This window comes from Limulus polyphemus, unplaced genomic scaffold (assembly GCF_000517525.1).
Source record: "Limulus polyphemus unplaced genomic scaffold, Limulus_polyphemus-2.1.2 Scaffold16, whole genome shotgun sequence".
Taxonomy (NCBI): Eukaryota; Metazoa; Arthropoda; class Merostomata; order Xiphosura; family Limulidae; genus Limulus; species Limulus polyphemus.
In genome coordinates, this window is record NW_013665626.1 from 115,633 (window position 1) to 138,198 (window position 22,566).

Consider the following 22,566-nt stretch of genomic DNA (forward strand, 5'->3'; position numbering starts at 1 on the left):
ATCACGGTCTATAAAATGAGAAAGTATGAGATTCCTACCCCAAGTCGGTAGCCTCCATATCTTATAAAGATTTCAAAGTTTCAAGCAATTGTTACGCAGACAATTATTTGTTTTATATCGAAGAATTTATTTTGATTCTTTTGTTTTAACGTATTACCATTTTGTATCATATCTGCGGACTTACGACGTTAGAAACCAGGTTTCGATACCCGTGGTGAGCAGAACACAGATAACCCATTGTGTAGCTCTGTGCTTAACTTCAAACAAACAAATCCAAGTCAGTAACGTTTGTCCACCGATGGGACAGTGATACGTTTTCGTACTTACAATGTTAAAATCAGTGGTAAAACAAAATATCTATTAACTAAAAGTTAAGATTAGTAGCATTGTTTAGAATAATGTTAAAAGATATATCAATAACGTGTTACGTTAAAGTATTATATTGACATAAACAAAACAAAACAAATCAAATAACTTGTACCCACTGTCACCCACTGCCTGCCTTTCAATGGAGAATATAAGAGGACTGGCTCGAACAACGGATTTGTTTGTTCATTTTGTTGTAAAGCGCAAAGTTACACTGTGGGATATCTGTGTTGTGTTCAACACGGATATCGAAACACGATTTTTAATATTATAAGCCTTCAGACTTGCAACGGACATGAAGCATCGGTAAAATATTCCCGTTTTTACTAAATGTGTAATTTCAAGGACAAAGAAAGAAAAAACCGAAACTGAATATATGTGTCAAGGAATTGTCAAATAAGAATAGAAATAAGTGTTGATTTTGTAAGCTGGATAAGAAGAAAGAATTTTCGTTTGAAGTTACTCATTAACATCTAAAATCATTTCACATTCATCATACCACAGTACATAATGAAATTCTCACAAAACGTCTACGAGAAAATAACAAGAAACAAATTAGGCCATAAGTGTACATTGTCATTTAGATACGATTTATGTTTAGATAAGCAACGTTTATTCTCGTTATGGATAATGCGATGAGAAAATATTGAAGAAACAGTTTGTTTGTTTTTTTTTGCATAATTTAAACAAAAACGTTCATTGACAAACTTTTTATAGTTTTCTTAAGTAGAAATGAAAGTCAACCGGTCGATGTTAGATCAAAATATCTTACATTTTAACAGACCAATAAAAGTAATATTTGAAGAAGTTAGCATAAAATATGCTACTCCTAAAGTGTGTTCTACATTGCTAAAAGTGATCATGTTTGGTTAACATGAAATGAACAAAACGAAAGTAGAGAAGTCCACGTTTTTTTTTCATTGCCGTATTAAGAAAGTTTGTTTTTTAGAGCAAAGCCATGTTGGGCTACCTGTTGTGTCCACAGTAAGGAATCGAACGCTGGATTTTAACGTTATAAGCCATAGACTTACCACTGTCCCACCGGAGGACGTCAAGATTGGGCTAAATACTTCTCAACTATATAACTTTTGCTAAAACATTTTCATACTGTACTATAAAATGAGTCTGGTAATCATAATATCAAACTCTTTAATCAAAATAATTAAAAAACATATTTTAATATGTAGGATTTCAACGCTTATTTAATATATTTTTAGCACAAAAAATAAATATATTACTTAAATGAAAATACACTTACGCAAATGGATAATTCTTCGTTAAAGATTTCAATATGGGAAGAGAAGTGTAATCTTCAAAATCATAAGTCTCTATAACTTACTGGTCATATGGGTCTTGCTTCTAGAAAAAAATAACTTTGTTAACGTTTTTTAAATTTGAAATGTTCATAAATTTCAGTGTTTTATACTTCGATATATTCAAAAAGTTTAATATATCGAAACAAAATCCATGACAAATTAAATATTTCAATTTACCTTCTGAATAATACAACATCATATAACGCACATGTTAATATCCTACAAAACATTTAGCGCTGAAAAATCTCTCTCCATCAATATTGTTAGCCCCCCAGTGGCACAGCGGTATGTCTGCGGACTTACAACGCTAGAATCCGGGTTTCGATACCCGTGGTGGGCAGAGCACAGATAGTCCATTTTGTAGCTTTGTGCTTAATTACAAACAAACCATCAATATTGTTAACACTGAAGTTTATGATACCAGCGAATGTTGTATGTTCACAACCCCCATACAAGTCTTCATTCTGCAGTACGTGTAGTACTAATATTGCTGGGATAAACAAATATACAATAAACTAGAATAAAGAAAATAAATACAACTCAAATTGTTGTTGAACAACGATACACATGTTTGAAAAGTAATTTCTAGTTATTTAACGAAATTTGAAATACAAGCAAAAACCTAAATTCAGGTTTTAACAATGCTTAAAAATGACACTGTTGCCCGAAAAAATAATACTTTTTATGGAAGCTGCATTGCATCTTAAACTATTTGGCTTTAAAACTTAATTCCGCTTTTTTAGGATACCTTCTAGAGAAAAGGACAACTTACAGATAAAAATGAATAAAGAATATGTCGGAGTTCACGTAATTATATATTTTATTTTAGACTTAACCATGCTCTAAGCCAGTCACAACTCCAAATATCTGCTAAACGGATCTATTCATTGTTCTGTCTCATATATTCTGCACCATTGTAAAGAATGAAAGTACCAACCTCTAGATTTGGCTGTCAGAGCTCCCCGAACGTAGCCTGGTGGTTAGGGCTCTCGACTCACAATCTGCGTGTCGCGAGTTCGAATTCCAGTCACACCCAACATGCTCGCCTTTTCAGCCACTGAAGCGTTATAATGTGATGGTCAATCCAACTATTCGTTGGTAAAATAAAAGCCCAAGAGTTGGCGGTGGATGGTGTTGACTAGCTACCTTCCTTCTAGTCTTACATTGCTAAATTAGGGATGGCTAGCTCAGATAGCCCTCGTGTAGCTTTGCACAAAATCCTAAACAAATCAAATCCCCACATGTTCACTCCACAGTCGGTTAGCTTATACACTCACAAGGCAGATTAACTCCACACGACCACGACCAAAGTTGTTACCTTTTCTTAGAAGAATTTAATCAATTAAGAGAAAATCCACCTGTTCACCTGGTAACAACAATAAACAAATATTTTAAATTATATGTACAATATTTTTATATATTTTACTTTAAACCAGAGAAAGTGATCTAGATTTCTATTGGAGATGAACTTTTTGATGCAAATAACTCGTTTGTTGAAACATTTGGGAACATGATCTCTAACTCGATGAATTTCAATCGCTTTTACTGATTACAGATCTTCAAAATCAACCTCTTTACTGTAGCTGTGACAGTGGTTTAGTAATTTACGTGCATAACCTTTGTAATCCCCTTCTGTTGATATGACTGAAAGTTTTCAAAGGCGTCTTAAATGCACTTGGGGATTTCAACTAACATATTAGCTAATGCACTATCTTCTGTCTTTGTTCCAATTAGTAATTAACTCATCTTGATGTACAACCTTGGGATGAAGATTGTTGCATGTGGTGAATGATCTAACTATGTAGTGCCTATAACAGCCACTGTTACTCTCAGATCTTTTCCAGCCCTAATGTTTCTATTTGTTTAGTTCCCTAAAACTTAGCTACTTTATTGCACGAGTAGTTATTATCACTTATTTATTCATCTTCTGCCTTCTAGGGTCCCTATGCCTGATACAGTTTTGATCAACACAGCATAGCTTGATTATGGATGAACTGGTGAGCTCCCCTTAAGTGGCACCGCTACTCTTTGTTTCTACAGGAAGTTTATTTCTCCCTAACTGTTAGGTTGAGTGTAATATAAATAAATATTCATCACTTTGCTTATCAAGCCATGTCATCAGCAATCTAACTCATCATGATGTTAGTCAAATAACTCAAGAACTGGCACACTATACATAAAACAGCAGCTGACTTGTCTCTGCTAGCCACATGCACATTGGTCAGTCTATTCCATCTTGTGCCACCTACTTGCTCTCCTAGATTTAATTTTCTGTCCTTGTCATCGGCCTACATGACACCATTGAAATTTGGCGGGTGTATATTCTGATCTATGATTTCCAGTAAGGTATTTTTAATAAAACATAAGTGTATCTATATGTTAATAACATATGTTAAACGTATTTGCTAACGACATATCAGTGATTGTACACATTAATAATAATACATATGTTGATAACACACAGCAGAAAGAGTTTCATATGATATACTGGTAAACGCATATTTGGTCATTTGTTTGTTTGAAGTTAAGCATAAAGCTACTCAATGGGTTATCTGTGCTCTGCCCACCATGGGTATCGAAACCTGATTTCTAGCATTGTAAGTCTGCAGACGTACTGCTGTGCCACTGGGGGCCAACTGGTAATACCCTATACAATATGTGTTGATAACACATTAAGAACATATCTTGACAACACATTAGTGAATGTATAACACACTGAATATTGTGCACGTTGATAAACCATAGGTGAATACATATGCTGGTAACAAACATTAAAATATACAACATCATATAATGATCAACAAAAAGAAGACTTTGGAAATTATAGTTTAATAATATCGAGAATGTTTGGTGGGATGTGGATTCGAACCCGCGTCCATCAGATTGCGAGTCAAGTGCCCTAACCACCGGGACATGCCGGGCCTATAATAATGATAATAGTAGTTAGGACGGTTGTTGCATGGCACGCCACCAGATGGCTACACATGTTTCGACCTCAGGCAATAGGAGAGAAGTATAGACGATGACGCCAAGAAGTGGCATTAGATGGCGCTGCTATCTTAGGGTTATAGTTCAATGAAGTGGCAACAGAGGGCGCATTGGCATCATGAGAGTGCAGGTAATTCGCGAGTGAACCACCAGAGGGGGATGTAAATCAATGTGTCTCAACATATCATCAATGTCTATATTTTGTAAATAAAACTATTACTTCTTAAGTGTTGTGTATAGCAATAAATTAATTCTTGACAAGATATTTCATTTTGACTCTTCATTATTTTCTTACAATAAAAATTTTGCAATCTGACCAACATAAAAAGACATATTTATTAAGGACATATTTACATCAAAAAGGTTTTGCAAAAAAATCATGAACAAAAATATCATTAATATGTTTATGGGATCAAAATTTAGATAACAGTTTTTATTTCAACGAATGTCAACAATGATAATAAGCATAATACATACAGATAAATACAGTCCTTGCAGCACTTTTTGTTGTAAGTCCACATTCAACAATTATTCTTGATGAATTTTATTATCTGGAGGCTGTCCTAATGGATCAAAATATTCTACTTTCTCATCTCAAACATAGTAAATATAGACCCAGTGGCACTTAGGTTTATAACTCAGAGCCAGATTGAAAATGTATAGTTGTTTTTCAAACACACTTCCAGCCTTGCAAATTTAAAAAACACATCAGTGCAAGTGAGTAAATACTAAACTGATCGTTATACTGGCTTAGGTTAGAGAGATCTACCAAATAAGCCATCCATTGTTCATGAGTTCCAGAAACGATCACTCTGTTTCTCGGAATTTATATCATACTGGTTTGTGTAAAGTGTATGTATCCTTATGACTTAACCAGTCTTTAATCTGTTTTAGAGAAATCGATTTATCTAACTTTCACAGATCTAAATAAAGGCTGTACTCCACTGTAGCTAGCAAGATCTGTAGAGTTATAATATATAGATTGTAGTTTTTATTATACATCATTTTCTACGATAATACCATGAACTATTATTTAGTTTACCATCAACCTTCTCTGTAACAGTTTGTATGTTCGTTTGTTTGAAATTAAGCACAAAGCTACACAATGGGCTATCCGTGCTCTGCCCACCACGGGTATCGAAACGCGGTTTCTAGCATTGTAAGTTCGCAGACATACCTCTGTGCCATTGGGGGCACCCTCTAATTGTAATAATAGCTTGACCTTTATAATAGGCGATATTAATTTTTAGATGGCATAAAATATTACTAAGCTTAAAGGCTCACAACAGTCCACGATGACAGTCAAGACACAAATAAATAGATAAGACAGAACTATATTAAAAATGAACCCATTTAGATACAGTACATTTAGGTCTTTTAACATATGTATAACATTTCATATACATCCATTTCTACATTTCCAACAACTTCTTTGAGAATATTCATATCTGACAATCATTCTGCAAATTCTTTTCATCCTATAGGGATAAGATTCTTTCATTTTTTCTAATACATCATTGATTAGGTCAATTATATTATTGTTTGGGATGGATCTTCCACTAATCACTAATTCTTCTCAATCATTCCACATTAAATCCCTACTGAAACATATCAAATTTAATAGAGTTTTAGCTTTCTTTTCATATTTCTGATGAATGCTGTTGATGATCTCTATATTTTCACGAGTCACTGATTCCATTTTAATGGGTTCAATGGCTTGAGAATGAAAGGTCTGGTGAGGTTGCTGCAGCTGTTTTATCACCTTTGTTTTATTGTTTATAGGTAATAGATCATTTTCTATGACAAAATTCACATTGTTATTTATAGAGTTTAATAGTTTATGTAATGGTCTTTCATAAACTTTGGGTTGATAAAGTGCGTGTACTAGTTCTTCAGGAATAAGAATACTTCAATTTATTTGTTCCATATTTTAAAATTCCAACAGCTTTACCAATAGCCCATCTTGTCCAACCACCAAATAATGAAAATATTGGTGCTATGAGTAATGGCAGATTCCTCCTTTCTGTACTAGTAAGTTCCTTTTCTATTTAACTCATGCTTTTTTGACAGCCAACTTTCACAATAATGACTTGTATCATCTAAGTTAACACTTTTGTATGTTCTTCGTGGAAAGATACCGATTAAAACATTTAAAGTGCATTCACAAACACACACAGCTCATGTGTAGCTCTGGCAAATAGTCTTTTAACCCTATCACCCTAGGTACCCTTTACTGCGCATGACACAAGGTTTTAGTGCCTTACATTCAAAATTATATTAAACTACTTTTTGATTATGTTATACCAATTATAATAGCATAAAATCTTAGCACATAATCTACATTTTAATAGTATATTAGTTTTAAGTTCTTAATTCTACAAGAAAATATTTTTCAAAATCCTGAATTTGCACTAGTGTGATCCATGTGACACATTTTTCTTAGAATGTCATATCCCTATTTTATCCATCACCCATCGAAAATGTACAAAATTAAATGTAAAATACTCTCTACAAAATCGTTATTGCTCAAACAAACCATAACTTTCATAGTCTTCAATTTTGTATGGTTACATAGCTATCGAATAGAAAAACAGACTTCTCCTTCCACACCCACCTGTCACATCCTTTCTTTCCCAATTCGTTGCTAGTTCTCTCTTACATTTCATTATACATTAACTATAACCAATAGAAAGTCAAGGTTTTCTTCTATCAACTGACGTATTGTATAACGTTATATTCTGAACAGAATATCGTCAATTTTATTCACAGTACATGATTCGTTCTTGTGGGAAAGTTAACGACTAGCTTGAGCGAATTTGTAATGGCTCTTGTCGCATAGTTAGAAAGCCAGGAAAATTTTGAGAGGTAAGTGAATTTGTCTACTCTTTGCATGTTATTATTCTATATTCTTTGGTGCATTATTCAATTAAATAAAATTGTTAAGTGCATTACTATCTATAGTATAAAAAATAGGGTTAGTTCTCTTTGAAACCCGACAACAAGAACAAAGAAGATTAGGTAAATATTTTATTTCTTGTTTTTCATATTTATTCTTAATCTATTATTATAAAAGTAAGTAAAATAAAAAATACGGATCTTTTTAAGTTATTTAAGATTAGATTAGATAAAATAAGTAATAATAATAATATGATTAAAATGGTTCACGAGGCACACATGAGAGCAACTCATGGGTAATATAATTCGATAGTGTAAAGTGAGCTGCACGTTCCTGGAGTGATTTAGAACTTATAATGGCGTGGATAGTAGTTAGACATGGTTCAACGGGCAATAAAACAACAAAATTTAATTATAAATAGATGTATAATGTTACGAACTTAGGATAAACGAATGTAGTTTTATGTTTCAATTTGAAGTCACTCTAGAAAGAAAAGAAAGGTTAATTCAGGTTTATTTCGATTTTTTTTTTTGGTGGTTACGAGGTCGGTCGAATTGACTGATCCTGTTTGGAGATAGGATAGAAAAAATAACATATAAACTATAAAGTTTTACTGAAAAAAGTTTGAAATGCAATTAGGAGTTTTAGGGAATACACAAAGGATTTTTGAGATGACAAAAAAGTATTTTTAATTTTAACATGAAAATTACTTTGCACATTGAGTATTCAAAACAAATACTCAATATATTAGTGTACAAATCTTTATTTTATTTTATTTTAAATATTTCACTAAGAAATATGGCTTTTTGTATATGAAAGACTTCTAATATTAACTGAAAGACTGCTAAATTTGGTGAAGATATACCCAATATATTGAGAGTTATAAGTATTAAATTTATAAATACTTTAAATGAGTACAAAAGGTCACGTGACTCTGTCAAATTGACTGACCCCCGTATTGATAGGGTTAATCTATTTAAATAATGTGTGGAGCAACTTTTGATGCTATTTACAGTGTCTTGTAAAAGTATTCAACCCCTGCAAAGTTTCCACATTTTGTTGTCGTCTGAGTTTGCAATCATGAAACTTTCAAATGAAATTTTATTTTGAGAATCTACACACAAGCTAACCCAAATTGAGAAAGATATAAAAGCTGTTATTATATAAGTAGTTAGATTAAAAAAATTGTTTTAATATTCTCAATTGCATAAGTATTCAACCCCTTTGTTATGACAATCCTAAATCAGTTCAGGTGTAAAATATTAGTTTGAAAGGTCACAAAATTAGTGTAATGGTCTCTGTCTGTGTTTAATCAAATTTGTTTAACTTGATTTCATAGTAAATGCATCTGTTCAAGACACAACTCATATACAGATCCTTGCAAAGATATTCACCAATAATGTCACATTTTGATGAAATACAAATAATGTAAATAATTTTTAATGATCTTGTTTTTATTCAAAGCTCTAATGATCAAACTTAACACTATTATGTGTGAAGGAGGTTGAATGTCAGCAAAACCTACAAAGAAAATATATAAACTGAAATTTCTTGATTGCATAAGTAGTCAGCCCCCTAAGTCAGTAATTTTGCAACAATTACTGCTTTGAGTCTTTATGGATAGGTCTTTACCTGCTTTGCACAATGGGATGGTGTAATTTTTGCCCATTCTTCCTTGTAAAATTGCTCCAATTCTGACAAGTTCATTGGGATTGTTGATGAACTGAAATTTTCAAGTCTCGCCATAAATTTGTTATTGATGTGCTTTGTTGGGCTTGCACCAGATATAATGTTTTGAATTTAGACCGAGATGCTCACTTTTTTGTCTCATCTGACCCCAAAACCTTTTACCACATGTCTGCAGTATCATTTAAATGCTTTGTTGCAAACTCCCCTATGAAATTTAGGATAATCCTTTTTCAGTAATGGCTTCTTTCTTGCCACTTGCCCATACAGGCCAGCTTTGTATTGGGACTGATATATTGTTGATGTATGAACATTGACTCCCATTACAGATATGGAACTTTGCAAATCTTTCAAAGTTTCTTTCGGCTTCACAGTGGCCTCCCTAACGGTTTGAAGCACATTCCACTTCTTAATAATTTACTTCACTGTACTCAAAGAGATCATCAGCGACGTTGCAATTTTCTTGTTAGCTTCTCCTGATCTATGTTTCTTTACCACTTTATCCCTGACTTGTTTGGAAAGCTCCTTGGTCTTCAGTAAACAGGGGTTGAAATTCATAATAAAACCACATAATCTTTTCAGAAATAATATATGTAACATTACAATGATAAATTAAAACTTTGCTTTACCACTTCCTGTTGGACCTGACACAAAACTCATAAAATGTGGTTGTAGACAGTTATCCTTCTTGAAGTCTAATGAGAAATAAATGAAACAGAACTAACTTTATATAGATCTGAGAATTATGTTTCAGTGTAATTGGGGTATTTCCGGAAGGCTCTGCTCATGCCCTCTTTTCAGTTCATAGACCATGATGAAGAGTTTGTTCCATTAGATGAAAAAATCCAATATCAATATAGTAGTCTGGAAAGATGTGTCATTTGGTCTAAACTGGATGATAATTATACTTTTCTTCATTGTTATAAATGGCCTGAGCTTTTTGTTGCTGCATACCTTATTAGAACTTGCCACCTTATAGGATATTGAAAAGGATTTAATATGTCTGTTATTTTACTCTTCATTCTTGAGAAGTTCAATTTCTCACTAATGTTAAAATTGAGGATAACTCTTTAACTTTTCCTTTATGCAGATCATGTGGAATCAAGATCATCATGTAACCACTTTGATGCCAAGAGAGTTTTTATTGTTACCTGGGTCACCAAAGAGATGAAATAAGCAGTTGAGTGTGGCTACCAGGAAATGAAAATATATATGATTTTCCACTTTCCTATTAAATTCGGAGATCTTTTTAAGAATCATATTGATACTTTTCTTAAATAAAGCAGGGAAGTTCTGGATGGTCGTCTCACTGTGTAAAATCAAATGCAAAAGAGGATTATATTCCTCAGTATATCAAAAAGTTAGGAGTGCAACTGATTGCACAAACATAGTCTTTAATCCAGAAAGAAGGTCAGTTGCAAAACTTTGTCTTATCTTTTTTGGGAGATGCTGGGGATAAACTAAAACTTACCTATGTAACACCTGTTAGAGCATCACTTTTTAATGAATGATAACACCAAGATTTTAATAGATATCACAATAGTTAATGATGAAGTAATTGCTTTTCATTGGAAGCACAAGCATGAGTACCTGCCCCAGAAACACCAAACCAACACCACTCTGGTGGCTTTTACCACTGCTCATTTACAGTGAGTCAGTGGTGGTTCCAAAACTACAGATGCTTACACACGATGTGAAGTTCTGTTGTAAAATTAGTTTACCATTATTTCTAAAAGGTAAAACAGGATGGTAGAGTTTCTTTGGGGCTAGAATATTGCATTTTATAAAACCAATATATATATATATATATATATTTGAAATGAGTGAATGGTGTTGTATTGGTTTGTCCATAGATATCGGAATGGAAAGCTTATGTATTTGATCTTTTCTCTTTACTTTATATCATACAAAAGTATTGTTGTGTTTACTTGTGACCACGCTGTGTATGTGTTTTGATAATATACCATTAAGAATATACAACTTGACCAACGAATTCGATAATGCAATAAGAGAGCCACGTAATATATTTTTCTAATCCCTGAAAATGTACTTTTGATGACTAGCTTATATAATTAGTATTAAATGAATGATGTTATATTAGGCACATAAATTCTTAAAATATTATTCAACTGGAATTCTTAAAATGAATATTGATACCTTTGATAATGTTTCATTGAAAGTGAAAAAAAATGAATGAAATATTTTATTTAAAACAAAGAGAAATAGCAAAATTTTGATAGAAACAACACTGGATTAACGAGATTCCCACTGTTCCTATCTACTAGCGAAACCACAGGGAACGGGCTTGGAGAAATTAGCGGGGAAATTTATGTAAGGTAATGTTTTTTAATTAAGTCGCACTGTTTCAATAACAATTCACGACTAATCCTGTACTGTAAAAAAAATATTAATTTTGAAAGATAGGCCTTTATTTTAACCTCATTGATTTGACAAAGAGCATCCGGAAAGAGAGTCAAAATATGTTAGAATTTATTAACTTTAGGGTTTTGTCATTGCTTCGTGTAAGTTAAGTACAATTAACAGCAGGTGGCGAAACTATAAACTTCACTAGGATTCATTTTGAAGTAATACCTCTAAAGATTTCTAGTTTTTATATCAAAGAATGGTTGCAAGCCCATGAGAGGATTACATATTTATCTATAATATTCATTGCCGTCTTGGTACTTTTTAATCAAAAAAGGTTTATTTTCGCACAGTTGACCTGATCATTTCTTCTTCCTCAAAGTACACGGTATCAGGAGCATGGATACTTCAATATCGTCAACTTTTAACATCTTAACCAAGTGTTCTCAGCGTCCACCGATCAGCCACAGGTTTTGTGTCCGAGTAACATTTTGAAAACACACACATTTTGTAAATTTTTAAATACAATTTGTATTTTGATAAATGATCGAAATTAACTGGTTTCTTATACTTTCATGCACGTATCTCTCCAGGTATTGCTGTTTTGATGTTAGTGAAAATTTAAGATACATACACACCTACCTTTATACTCTATTACTCCGACAAAGTGTGTGTGTGTGTAAAACTCTTCCATTTTCTAGTTTGATTTCATTCTCTGTTTAGTATGAAAACAGGAAAGTTCAAATTAAGTAGCAAAACCACAACATGACTTCATGTAAACCTGTGTGTGAATTTTTTTACTAAAAAAACGACAATATATATTTTTCATTTTGTAATCTATTACTTAAGATACTTTCTTCTAAAACTCTTTTGTTCTTTGCCATATAACTCTTGTTGATTGTTGTGGCCAAATGATAATAAATTATTATAACTGACTGCTGCTGCCATCTGTTCACAGTTTAATGCACTATTATGTTATCTTCAATAAAGGAATGAGTCCTAGCAAGGTTATTAACTGTAATTATTAACAAGTTTTTCATACATGAAATTAATTACAAAAAAAAGAACTGAGACTATAATTTCCAAACTTTATAGAATAAATTATTAAAACATGCATAGGAAATATCACAAAAGTTGCTTACAAAAACACTTACGAACGTTGTTCCTGTTGCAAACGTTAAACGAGTAAAGATTAAAAATGTAGGATGTGTCAACATGTAAAGGGAAGGGAAACCGACCCTGTTCTAAGAGATTTTGTCTCCAAGGTTGAGCAAATGTACACATTAGCCTTATCAATAAATCCCACTCTCGTGTAATATAACTTCCTGTGTATAATCAAAACTACAAATATCCACATGTAGCTAGAAGCGACACTTTTTAACAGGCTACTGCTACTGACTAGCTTCGTGTCAACTGGTGGTTTCAGTTTCAGAATGTTTTTTATCTATTTAAGATTAATTCTTTGTTTAGTTTTGCGGTTTTATGTAATACAAGGTAAGTAGACTTTAGTTTTGTGTTGTTGTGACAACTTATTATACTAGAACTTCCTTGCAGTAGGACAGAAATATGCCACATTAGATTACATGTCAATTCATTACTGATTTAAAAAAGTCTAAAGACATATGAACATTAGAAATAAGAAGTAGCTATCCGATACGTATGTCATAGTAACTCAGCCATTGAAAATTAGCTAACCTTGACAAATATAATATTAAAATTACCACAGTTTGACCTTTTCACACACTGTTCTTAATATGTTATGACAAAACAGCTAACATACCATCTCACAATGTACTATACCACGAATATTGATCGAATATGACGATTCTCCTTCGATTTAACCCAGTTTGTTTTATTAATATAGCTTTTATTTCTTCCGTTTTCCATTTGTTTAATTTAGAAATAAATACTATTATTACGTTTATTATTAGGTTAGTGAGTAAAACTTTACAATCTTTACGCTGCACTTAAATATGCAATGGACATTGATGTATATATATGTGTGTGTTGAGTTACAATGCAGGAGCTTACAATCTACTATCACTTAAATATGCAATGGACATTGATGTATATATATGTGTGTGTTGAGTTACAATGCAGGAGCTTACAATCTACTATCACTTAAATATGCAATGAACATTGGTGTATATACATATATATGCGTGTTGAGTTACAATGCAGGAGCTTACAATCTACTATCACTTAAATATGCAATGAACATTGATGTATATATATATATATATATTGAGTTACAATACAAGAACTTACAATCTACTGTCACTTAAATGCTAAAATATATTATAGCATGGTAGATAACATTAGGCTGTGAAACCGGAATTCAACTACTTTTAATATTTAACTGTAACTGCTTGTTGTTACAGTAATACTTCTTTTCCATAACTATATTACTGATACTATTAAGCTGTAGTTTTCTTCAACCTTATTTCCAATATGATTTGTAATCAAACGACAAAGTCGCTTGAATTACTAGACCTATTTTCTATTTTTTCAGTGATGGCTGGATACGAGGTGAAGACTGATACACATGGTTACGTTATTTTCTGTGGTGAACAGAGTCCATGTATCAACCCTAATGGCCTTAACGCTAACCCTAACGACTGCTGCTCCTTTTTCAATTGTTACAACTGTACATCCTACTTTCTAAAGTGTCCATCAGGTCTTCACTTCAACTTAAAACGAAACACTTGTGATTGGCCTCATCAGGCAGACTGTCGCGCTCAAAATACATGTAAGTATATCACATTTTATTTGTATAGAGAACATTTAAGATAACAGTAAAAACGTTTTCAACAATATTGCAAAGTAATTATAGTAACAGAGAATAGTTGTTGTTGTTTGTTATTAAGCACAAAGCTACACAAAGGGCTATCTGTGCTCTGCCCACCACGGGTATCGAAACCCGGTTTCTAGCAGTATAAGTCTGCGGACATACCGCTATGCCACTGGGGAACAACAGTGAATAGAATGGATATAAAATTCAAATATTATGAAATTGTTCTCCCTCTATTGCAATGAACTGCGCCAGAGAACAGTCACATCCTGGCAATTTACACTATGATTAGTTGTCATCCAACCAATCAGACAGTATAAGTATAAAAGTACAGGTATTTGCACTATTCTCAGTAGTGGTGTGACGAAATTACTTATGACTCGTAGGATAGAAATGTCTCATGACATAGAAGTCAAAGATTTCACTGGTGAAACTACTCCATACAACAGATTGAGGGGAATTTCATGTTTCAATCGGAGTTCATTGAAAACTCTTGAAAGCATACATGAAATACTACTGTTGATAAAGAAGCAGTCGAGTTAGAAAGCTTAAACATTATATTTACAGTTTCCATAATTACTTCCGATACTGCATTGTATGTAAAGTCCTTAGAACGAATATATATATAATATGATTTTCATTTAAACAATATTTATACTCAGTCGCATTGACCTCAACATGGCACTCTCTCCTGAATCATACAGTTTAATACACAATGAGTTAGATAAATAAGATCCTTCTGTAATTTGTGACACATAATTTTGTCGTATCCAAACAAATTTTGAATACTTCGCTAACAATACAAAATAATCATCGTAGTAAATAGTATTATATATATAGTAGTAACTAAATACAAATATTAGATCTATATGTATTAAACATTTTGATCATTACTTTGATGAAATTACACTATAAAAAAGATATCACTTACTTACAAATAACATATAACTAGTTACTTGCTTCGTGCACTGTCACCAATTTCCCGACCATTGAAAAGTATGACATCAGTATATGCAAAACTTTTATGTAATTCTCACTAAAAACGTCTAGTGACAAATTAAAGCGAAGTAAATGACTCCGATTGTGTAAGTTTAAAGTAGCTTAACATCAGAGATAAATTACTGCAGCATTCACGTGTATCATACATTCATAACGTCTCATTCTTAGCACGTCTAACATGAGTTTTGTAACCTAACATTACAAATGCTTCTTTCCAGGCTATGAAGAGAAACTATAACTGTAATTCGTCCTGAGTACAATATAAACACAAGTCTTAAAATAAGACCCAAAACTCGAGCGCTTTCGAGTAGTTGACTATTCTTTTTCTTCTTTGTTCTCCTAAGGAAGAATAGTCAACTATTCGAAAGTGTTCGAGTTTTAGGTCTTATTTTATGTTTATTACACTTTATGTATGATCCTTTGTGCTAACTCTTTCATCAAAATTAAACACAAGTCTTGTAGCATTACAAATACATCAGGACTTTAAGGAGAAGAAAATTACTTCTCGTCTTGTGTGGAATCTAAATACAAGTTTCATAACATTACAAATGCACGTAAAAGAGTTTCGGTAGATATTGTATAACTTTGCTGTTAAAGTGTCCAATCGTGAATCCATGCTCTAATTGTAAGTGCTCTAAAATATATTAACTTAGTTTCTGGATAACAGATGACGCTAGTTGCCAAAGTGTGTTCTGTTTTGAATATTGTTTGTTAGGTTAGGGCCATTACAATCAATTGAAGCTAATGTGTTTGCTAATGTTTCTCACCCTGTACAATATGTATATCTGAGTTAACAAACAGCCAAAACAAAGAGGTAGGTTTCTATTAAAGCTTTTTAAATGATAAATATTTAACGTCTGGCCATTAAGCACGAATATTGTTTTTCTAATACCAATGTTACTATTTATACATATAATACCTAGTTACATTATATATCATAAGCGAAAATTAAAAATACTTAGAATAGAAAACTTAAAATGTTATTTATGATGCAAATTTTAGCTTAGCTTGAGGTTCCAGCCATGACTTGTGCCTTTGTTGAAAAATAACTCTGCTATTTAAAAAGTAATGCTAAGAATATTCAGATCAACTTTGAGACTGAGGAGTCATCATTTGTAAAACGAAGGTGAACCCAAATTCTTATATAACAATTGAATGACTGGAATATAGCAAACTCTCATTCCCACCTATCTTAACCCTCAAATTATGGACTAGTTTGCTGATCTAAAATATTACCTATTTTTCTGTAAAATACACAGGAGATATTAGTAGTAATTATTAGGTTTGGCTATAATACTGATAACGTTTTTGGTTAATTTTCTGTGGGCCTCATATCTTATTAGAGACCGTGTAGCTGATAAAGATATGACCTAGAAGAAACTTGGTGTATGAATAGTTTTTGAAAAATGTGCATAAAAATCCGATGGATTCCAGACAGAAATTTACGTTTGTTTACAGAAAATCTCCTTTATAAACTCTTGTGTTTTACTTTCAATTTCTTCTTTAGATTGCCACCAGAAGTGAACACGATCCATATCTTATTCGGGAAATCATGATATGAAATTTAGTATTCTTGAGGTAAAGCTAAGATGATGGATTCTATACTGACTCGTCTAGTGGATAAACTATTTTATTGCTCAGATGACGCATTTTTGTGTTCTTTCACAGATATGATGTATACGTTTCGTTATCTTACTACTGTAACTTCTTAAATATATCTTAATAAAGCATTACGATATATAATCTAATTGAGTCTCATTTATGAATTAAGTGAAGGAAATGAAAATAATGAATATTGTAATCTTCGTACACATCATTAAAAATACTAAAATCAAGACTGGGATGTTGAAGTTGTTCTCTATTGACATATATCTTGTTTAAGGCATTTCCGGTAATCTAATAAGTAAAATAAAGAATAAAAAGATAATATGTAAAATAAAAGTTATTCGAATGCTGATTGGGCTAATGATATTGTCTTATTTATCTATTTTCCGGAGTTTTTCCTAAGGATTTTTTCAACTGTACAATTATATTTTAACTTCATCATTTTTTAATAGACGACGTCTTATTGCACCTCATATATACAGCCCTAGTAACAAATGATAAAAAAGAGGAATATTCTAGTAAATACATTTATTTATCAACTCTGGGATGGTATTTTATAATCTGAAATATGATTTTTTTGAGAATATTTATCCACTTGAACTTACTTGTATAGGTGAATTTTTAACTGCACAAATGTTTTAACGGGTATACAAATTGCGGTCAACTGCATACTAGGAAAACCCTGCTGTTTTCGGTGTATGCAACAGTAGCAGTGCCATGATGACATTTAATCTTTCGGTAGAATGTCTAAAAGTTAAAGAAATGTATGAATGAGATTGGACAAGAGCTCTTGCATTAAAAGTGCCCCCCCCCCCCCAGTGGCACAACGGCATGTCTGCGGACTTACAACGCTAGAAACCGGGCTTCGATAAACGTGGTGGGCAGAGCACAGATAGCCCATTGTGTAGCTTTGTGCTTAACTTCAAACAACAACAACGAAGCATTAAAAGTGAAAGCAGCTGCGCCATCTAGAAAGTAAGCTTTATTATTGTTGTGAAACTTAAGAAGGAAACGACAAGATATGACGAAACATTGAAATAAGATTTAAAAAAACTGCAATGTCGCAAAAAAACCCCACTAAACTTAAATGTTCTGTTAAAAACGTAGTATTTCAACTGATCCAGTGCAATCCCATAAGTTCTTATTCTGAGTGACAGCACAAAACAATGTAGTATTAGTGTTATAAACGTATTTTAGTTACTAATAAATATTAGTTTAGTTATTGATTAAGAATATAATTTTAAAATATACAGAGACTTTCCATCATATTCCATAATGTGAAAATCTTTATGAACTTTCATATTTGACGTAACTGAATTTTACATTTTTCTAAAGTCACATTTTATAACATCCCGAAACGAAACAATGCACATTTCAATATCTTTTTTTTTTTCAGGGGGTGTTGGTATTGCAGGCAAAAAAGATTACTATTTTTTTCAAGCGAAATTTAATATAATAACATGTCCCTAAACACTCATCATTGTTATTCAGTGAGCAGTATTATAATCACGACATTTGGATCAGCAACTTATAGGTTCCAATGTCACGTCACAGGGTAACCATACATCCAAGCTAGTTGTTTTGTTTCTCATGAAAACATTTTGTTACCTGGTTATAGCTATTTAATGAAAAACACCTTAGGTGTGAATAAAAAGGTGCTGCCAAGAAAGGATTGAGCGTGCGACTCAAAGAATTGAAATCAAAATTGGCAGCCAAACTGGTAGCTACACTTATACCACTGATAACAATTTTACAGCAAATATTCATTAATTAGTTAGCCCAGTCGCGTTTATTTGTTTGTTCAACTAATGATTGAATATATTTTGCTATAAAATTATTACCTATGTTATAAGCGTAGCTACCAGTTTAGCGGTCAATGTTTATTTAATTCCTTTAAGTCGCACGCACAATCTTTTATGGCCACACCTTTTTTCACACCTAACATGTTTTTCATTAGATAATTGATATAATGTAAGATTAATGGTATCTTGTGTTTCTCTAGACGCAGATCTTTATCATTATGAATATTATTTTACACTTATTTTCTTTATGCATGGTACTTCGTATAAATCTCTGCAGCAGCCAGAGCTTTCTGTGACTAAAATCTGATATGTCATGTGTAAGTCCTTAAAAATACAGCATTAGTTAAGTGTTCTTCAGCTTATTGAAAGTTGTTTGTTTATAAAAAAAATCAACAAAACAGTCGTATAGTGTCCCCACCTCTTCCCACAAACACACACAGAGGAAAGCCAATGACAAGGTTAACTTGGCGTTATCACTAGCGCAGCATGTCGAGAGAGGATATTAAAATAGTCACCAAATAAAAGAGCCTGGGAAAGCGAAACTATAAATTATGACCGATTTAGTTTTACATAGAGTTGGATCATTCCCCGAGATGAGACTAGTTATTATTGTGATCGTTGTTAGCATTGTGTTACGGGTGGCTTTTTGTACATGGAACAGTAGAGAAAAAACAAATACATGTTTGACTGGTATGAATTTCGCACAAAGCTACACCAGAGATATCTGCACTATCCGTCACTAATTTAGCAGTAAAACACTAGAGGGAAGACGGCTAGTCATCACCACTCAGTGCCAACTCTTGGGCTACTCTTTTACCAACAAATAGTGGGATTGACCGTCACATTATAAATCCCCCACTGCTAAAAGAGCGAGTATGTTTGGTGGGACGGAGATTCGAACCCGCGACCCACAGATTGCGAGTCGAGCGCCCCTAACCACTTGGCCATGCCAGGTCCCAACATACATGTATATACTTAGATCCGTTTGTACTATGTATAGATAGTAGCTTCAGTATCGATCTTTACTTACTCTAACGAGAATGTCTTTATATTCTGCATGTGAGATATTGATAGCATGTGGATATCAAAGCGTGAAAGCTTTAAGCTTAAATACTGATGCTCTGGTTTAATAATCTTTATTGATTTGTATAAGAAATATTATGTATACAAAGGTGATTGACTCAAAACTATCTGATTGTGTCCCTTATGTTCTTGTTCAAATCCTGACGACTAACTTTGGCATTTGTTGTTTTCTATTTGTTTGCTAGATTTTGAACCAACGATTTCTGAACGTCAGATTCCTGAGGGGGTGACACTATGCAACTTCGATGTTGTATAAAAGACAGACTGAGTAAACGCACAATGGATTCTTGTGGTCTGAATTAGAATTTCATAAACTCTCGCTTATCGTGACCACTTATTTGGCGGTATTCAGACTCGCTAGCACCCCTTCCTACCCCTACCCATGTAATATTATATTTATAACAATGAATACAACGTAACTGTCAATAGGATGGGCGTGTCTGTTTGGATAAGCACAGCTGTTCCACTTAAGTAGCGATGTCTATGAAATATGAAAGCAAGTTATTTTAGTTGAAATCAATATCCGTTCTTAATGACTACCATTCTTGAGAACCCTGTTTCATACAAATAACAAAAAGCCAATGGCACAACTGATGTCACGGTGCTAATTGCGGTAGAATATATTGAGGTCGCTTGAGTGAAGATTGTAGGTTTTCGCAAAATAAACAAACAAACACGTAATCTGTTTAATTTTGGAGGTGGTATCTGAAAATTTGTTTATCTCTACAATTGATATGAACTTTGTTTCGCTTCTGACTTGAGAGTGCAATGAAATATGTTTGCTTTCAATAAATAAAAAATTACTTGTGAACATGAGTTGATCATGTAATTAGTTTTATTTTTGGCTTTATAGGTTATTTTGATTCCTTGTTTAAGAAATTATTTGAAGTGCAATTTTCACAGAAATGCATTGTATTTATTACACTTATTCGCATCATTGAAGCGTTTGAGAAGATTTCTCGACATATCTTACGCATATAATAGGCAGACCAGCTCACATACGACATAATAAGGAACACAGGTAAAATTCACAATAACTAAACCTAACGTACATCTTAGCAGTCAGTCTTTCTTCGAAGCTATTTGTTAAATTTTCTTTTATTATGACTTTTTTTGCAACTGATTTATTTAAAGGAAAGAAGATAAATAGTAACATATAGCTACGTAGACAAGTTCCATCAGTTAACAATACCACCAACCAAGGGTTTAGTATCAAGATGAACAAATTCATGAACACAAACTACTAAACATATCCTTACCATATTTCAAAGTTATGTGTCGTCAAGAATGCATATTTTATGTTTGACAATGGATTAGACAAATTTGTGGCCACAGCTTCGTTTATAAGAAAACCATGAAAATGACAACAAGAGGTTTTTCTTTGTTTCTAAGCATAAAGCTACCACGGGTATCGAAACCCTATTTTTAGCCTTAGAAGTCCTCAGACTCACCATTGAAAAAGAGAGGTGAGAAAAAGTTTGTTGATAAACGAAATGTGTTGATAAAGAGATATCACGCAAAAGAAAATGCTGATATATATACATATATATATACATTTAAAGAGAATACATACACACTGCTATGAAGCTTTATTCACGTACGCTTACGATTTGAAGTACACAAAATTAAATATCGTTCGTTTCATAATGTTTTCGTGACTTTAAATCAAATTCAGAAAGAACTATTATTTCGGTGAGCTTTATTTTTCTGAAAACTTGTAAAAATACTGTAGAACATCGAGTTTAATAAAAAAAAGACTAATAATAAACTAGAACATGAAGTATTGTAAATTAGTACTGGTAAATAATTCTAGTCCTTAGGGTTATTCTAAACGATCCATTAAGTTTATTTTGGATAGCATTTTATCAACATTTTTAACATTTTTGAAACCATCACTTCATATATATTATTTTACATTTGGAAGGATTAACAGTCGATTTTAAATCAACAGAACTCGACTCTACCGGTTCTCTTCAATAGATATGCCTGTTTCAACTTTCGAATAACTTATATGTTGTTTAAGAATTTATGACTGCTCATGATTTTGAAATGCACTGAAAGCTCGCTTGCAAATTTCGATCTATTCTCACGAGGTAGATGTTTTAGATGTTAGTGTATTTTAAAGGTGGGAGTGGCTTTAATGTTGTTGTTTTTATTTAATTACAGTGTAGTACGTGCGTATTAAATTTTCAGTTCAATGCAAAATTAAATGACTATAATAAAGTCTGATATTTTGGGTTAAATTTTTTCCTCACTTTTGTTAATGCTTCCGGGTTCCAAGTTGCGACAGTTACTTCTTTAACGCTATTTCTTAACGATAAAAGTTTTCCAAATGGCTTTATTCCGTTATTAAAAAAGCTGGGTTTGTACTGTTTATTTAGCTTTTATTTATGCTCAAAGTTACACGACTGAACTTAGAACAGTGGAAGAAGTATGCCCTAAAATATTGTGGTGTTTCACTCAAGTATATGGACCGCGTGCAGTCCAGGGGTTAGCGTCCTGGACTGTGGATCTAAGATATCGTCGTTTGTGCCCCCTTACCGCGTTATAAGAGTGAATGTCAAATTCCACTATTTATTTAGAGTAGCTCATGAGTTGGCGGTGAGTAATGTAGAATAGTTGCCTTCTCTTCAGTCTATCACTTCAAAAACCGGCAAAATTCAACAGCTG

The 22,566-nt window shown here is 32.7% G+C and overlaps 1 protein-coding gene across 1 annotated transcript; it reads left to right on the forward strand.

The window, feature by feature from the left end:
* The first annotated feature begins 12,920 nt into the window (after positions 1–12,920).
* Positions 12,921–17,237, forward strand: LOC106457411 (peritrophin-1-like). The gene is made up of 3 exons (XM_013916828.2): positions 12,921–13,110; positions 14,129–14,365; positions 16,914–17,237. Exons 1-3 carry the CDS (start codon positions 13,050–13,052, stop codon positions 16,928–16,930), a joined length of 315 nt encoding a protein of 104 aa, XP_013772282.1. The 5' UTR covers positions 12,921–13,049; the 3' UTR covers positions 16,931–17,237.
* Positions 17,238–22,566: the final 5,329 nt, after the last annotated feature.

Bases quoted from the DNA above. Each gene is read 5' to 3' on its own strand.
- LOC106457411 (XM_013916828.2), top strand. From the start codon at position 13,050: ATGTTTTTTATCTATTTAAGATTAATTCTTTGTTTAGTTTTGCGGTTT. The intron at 13,111-14,128 runs GTAAGTAGACTT...CTATTTTTTCAG, and splicing joins GCGGTTTTATGTAATACAAG to TGATGGCTGGATACGAGGTG.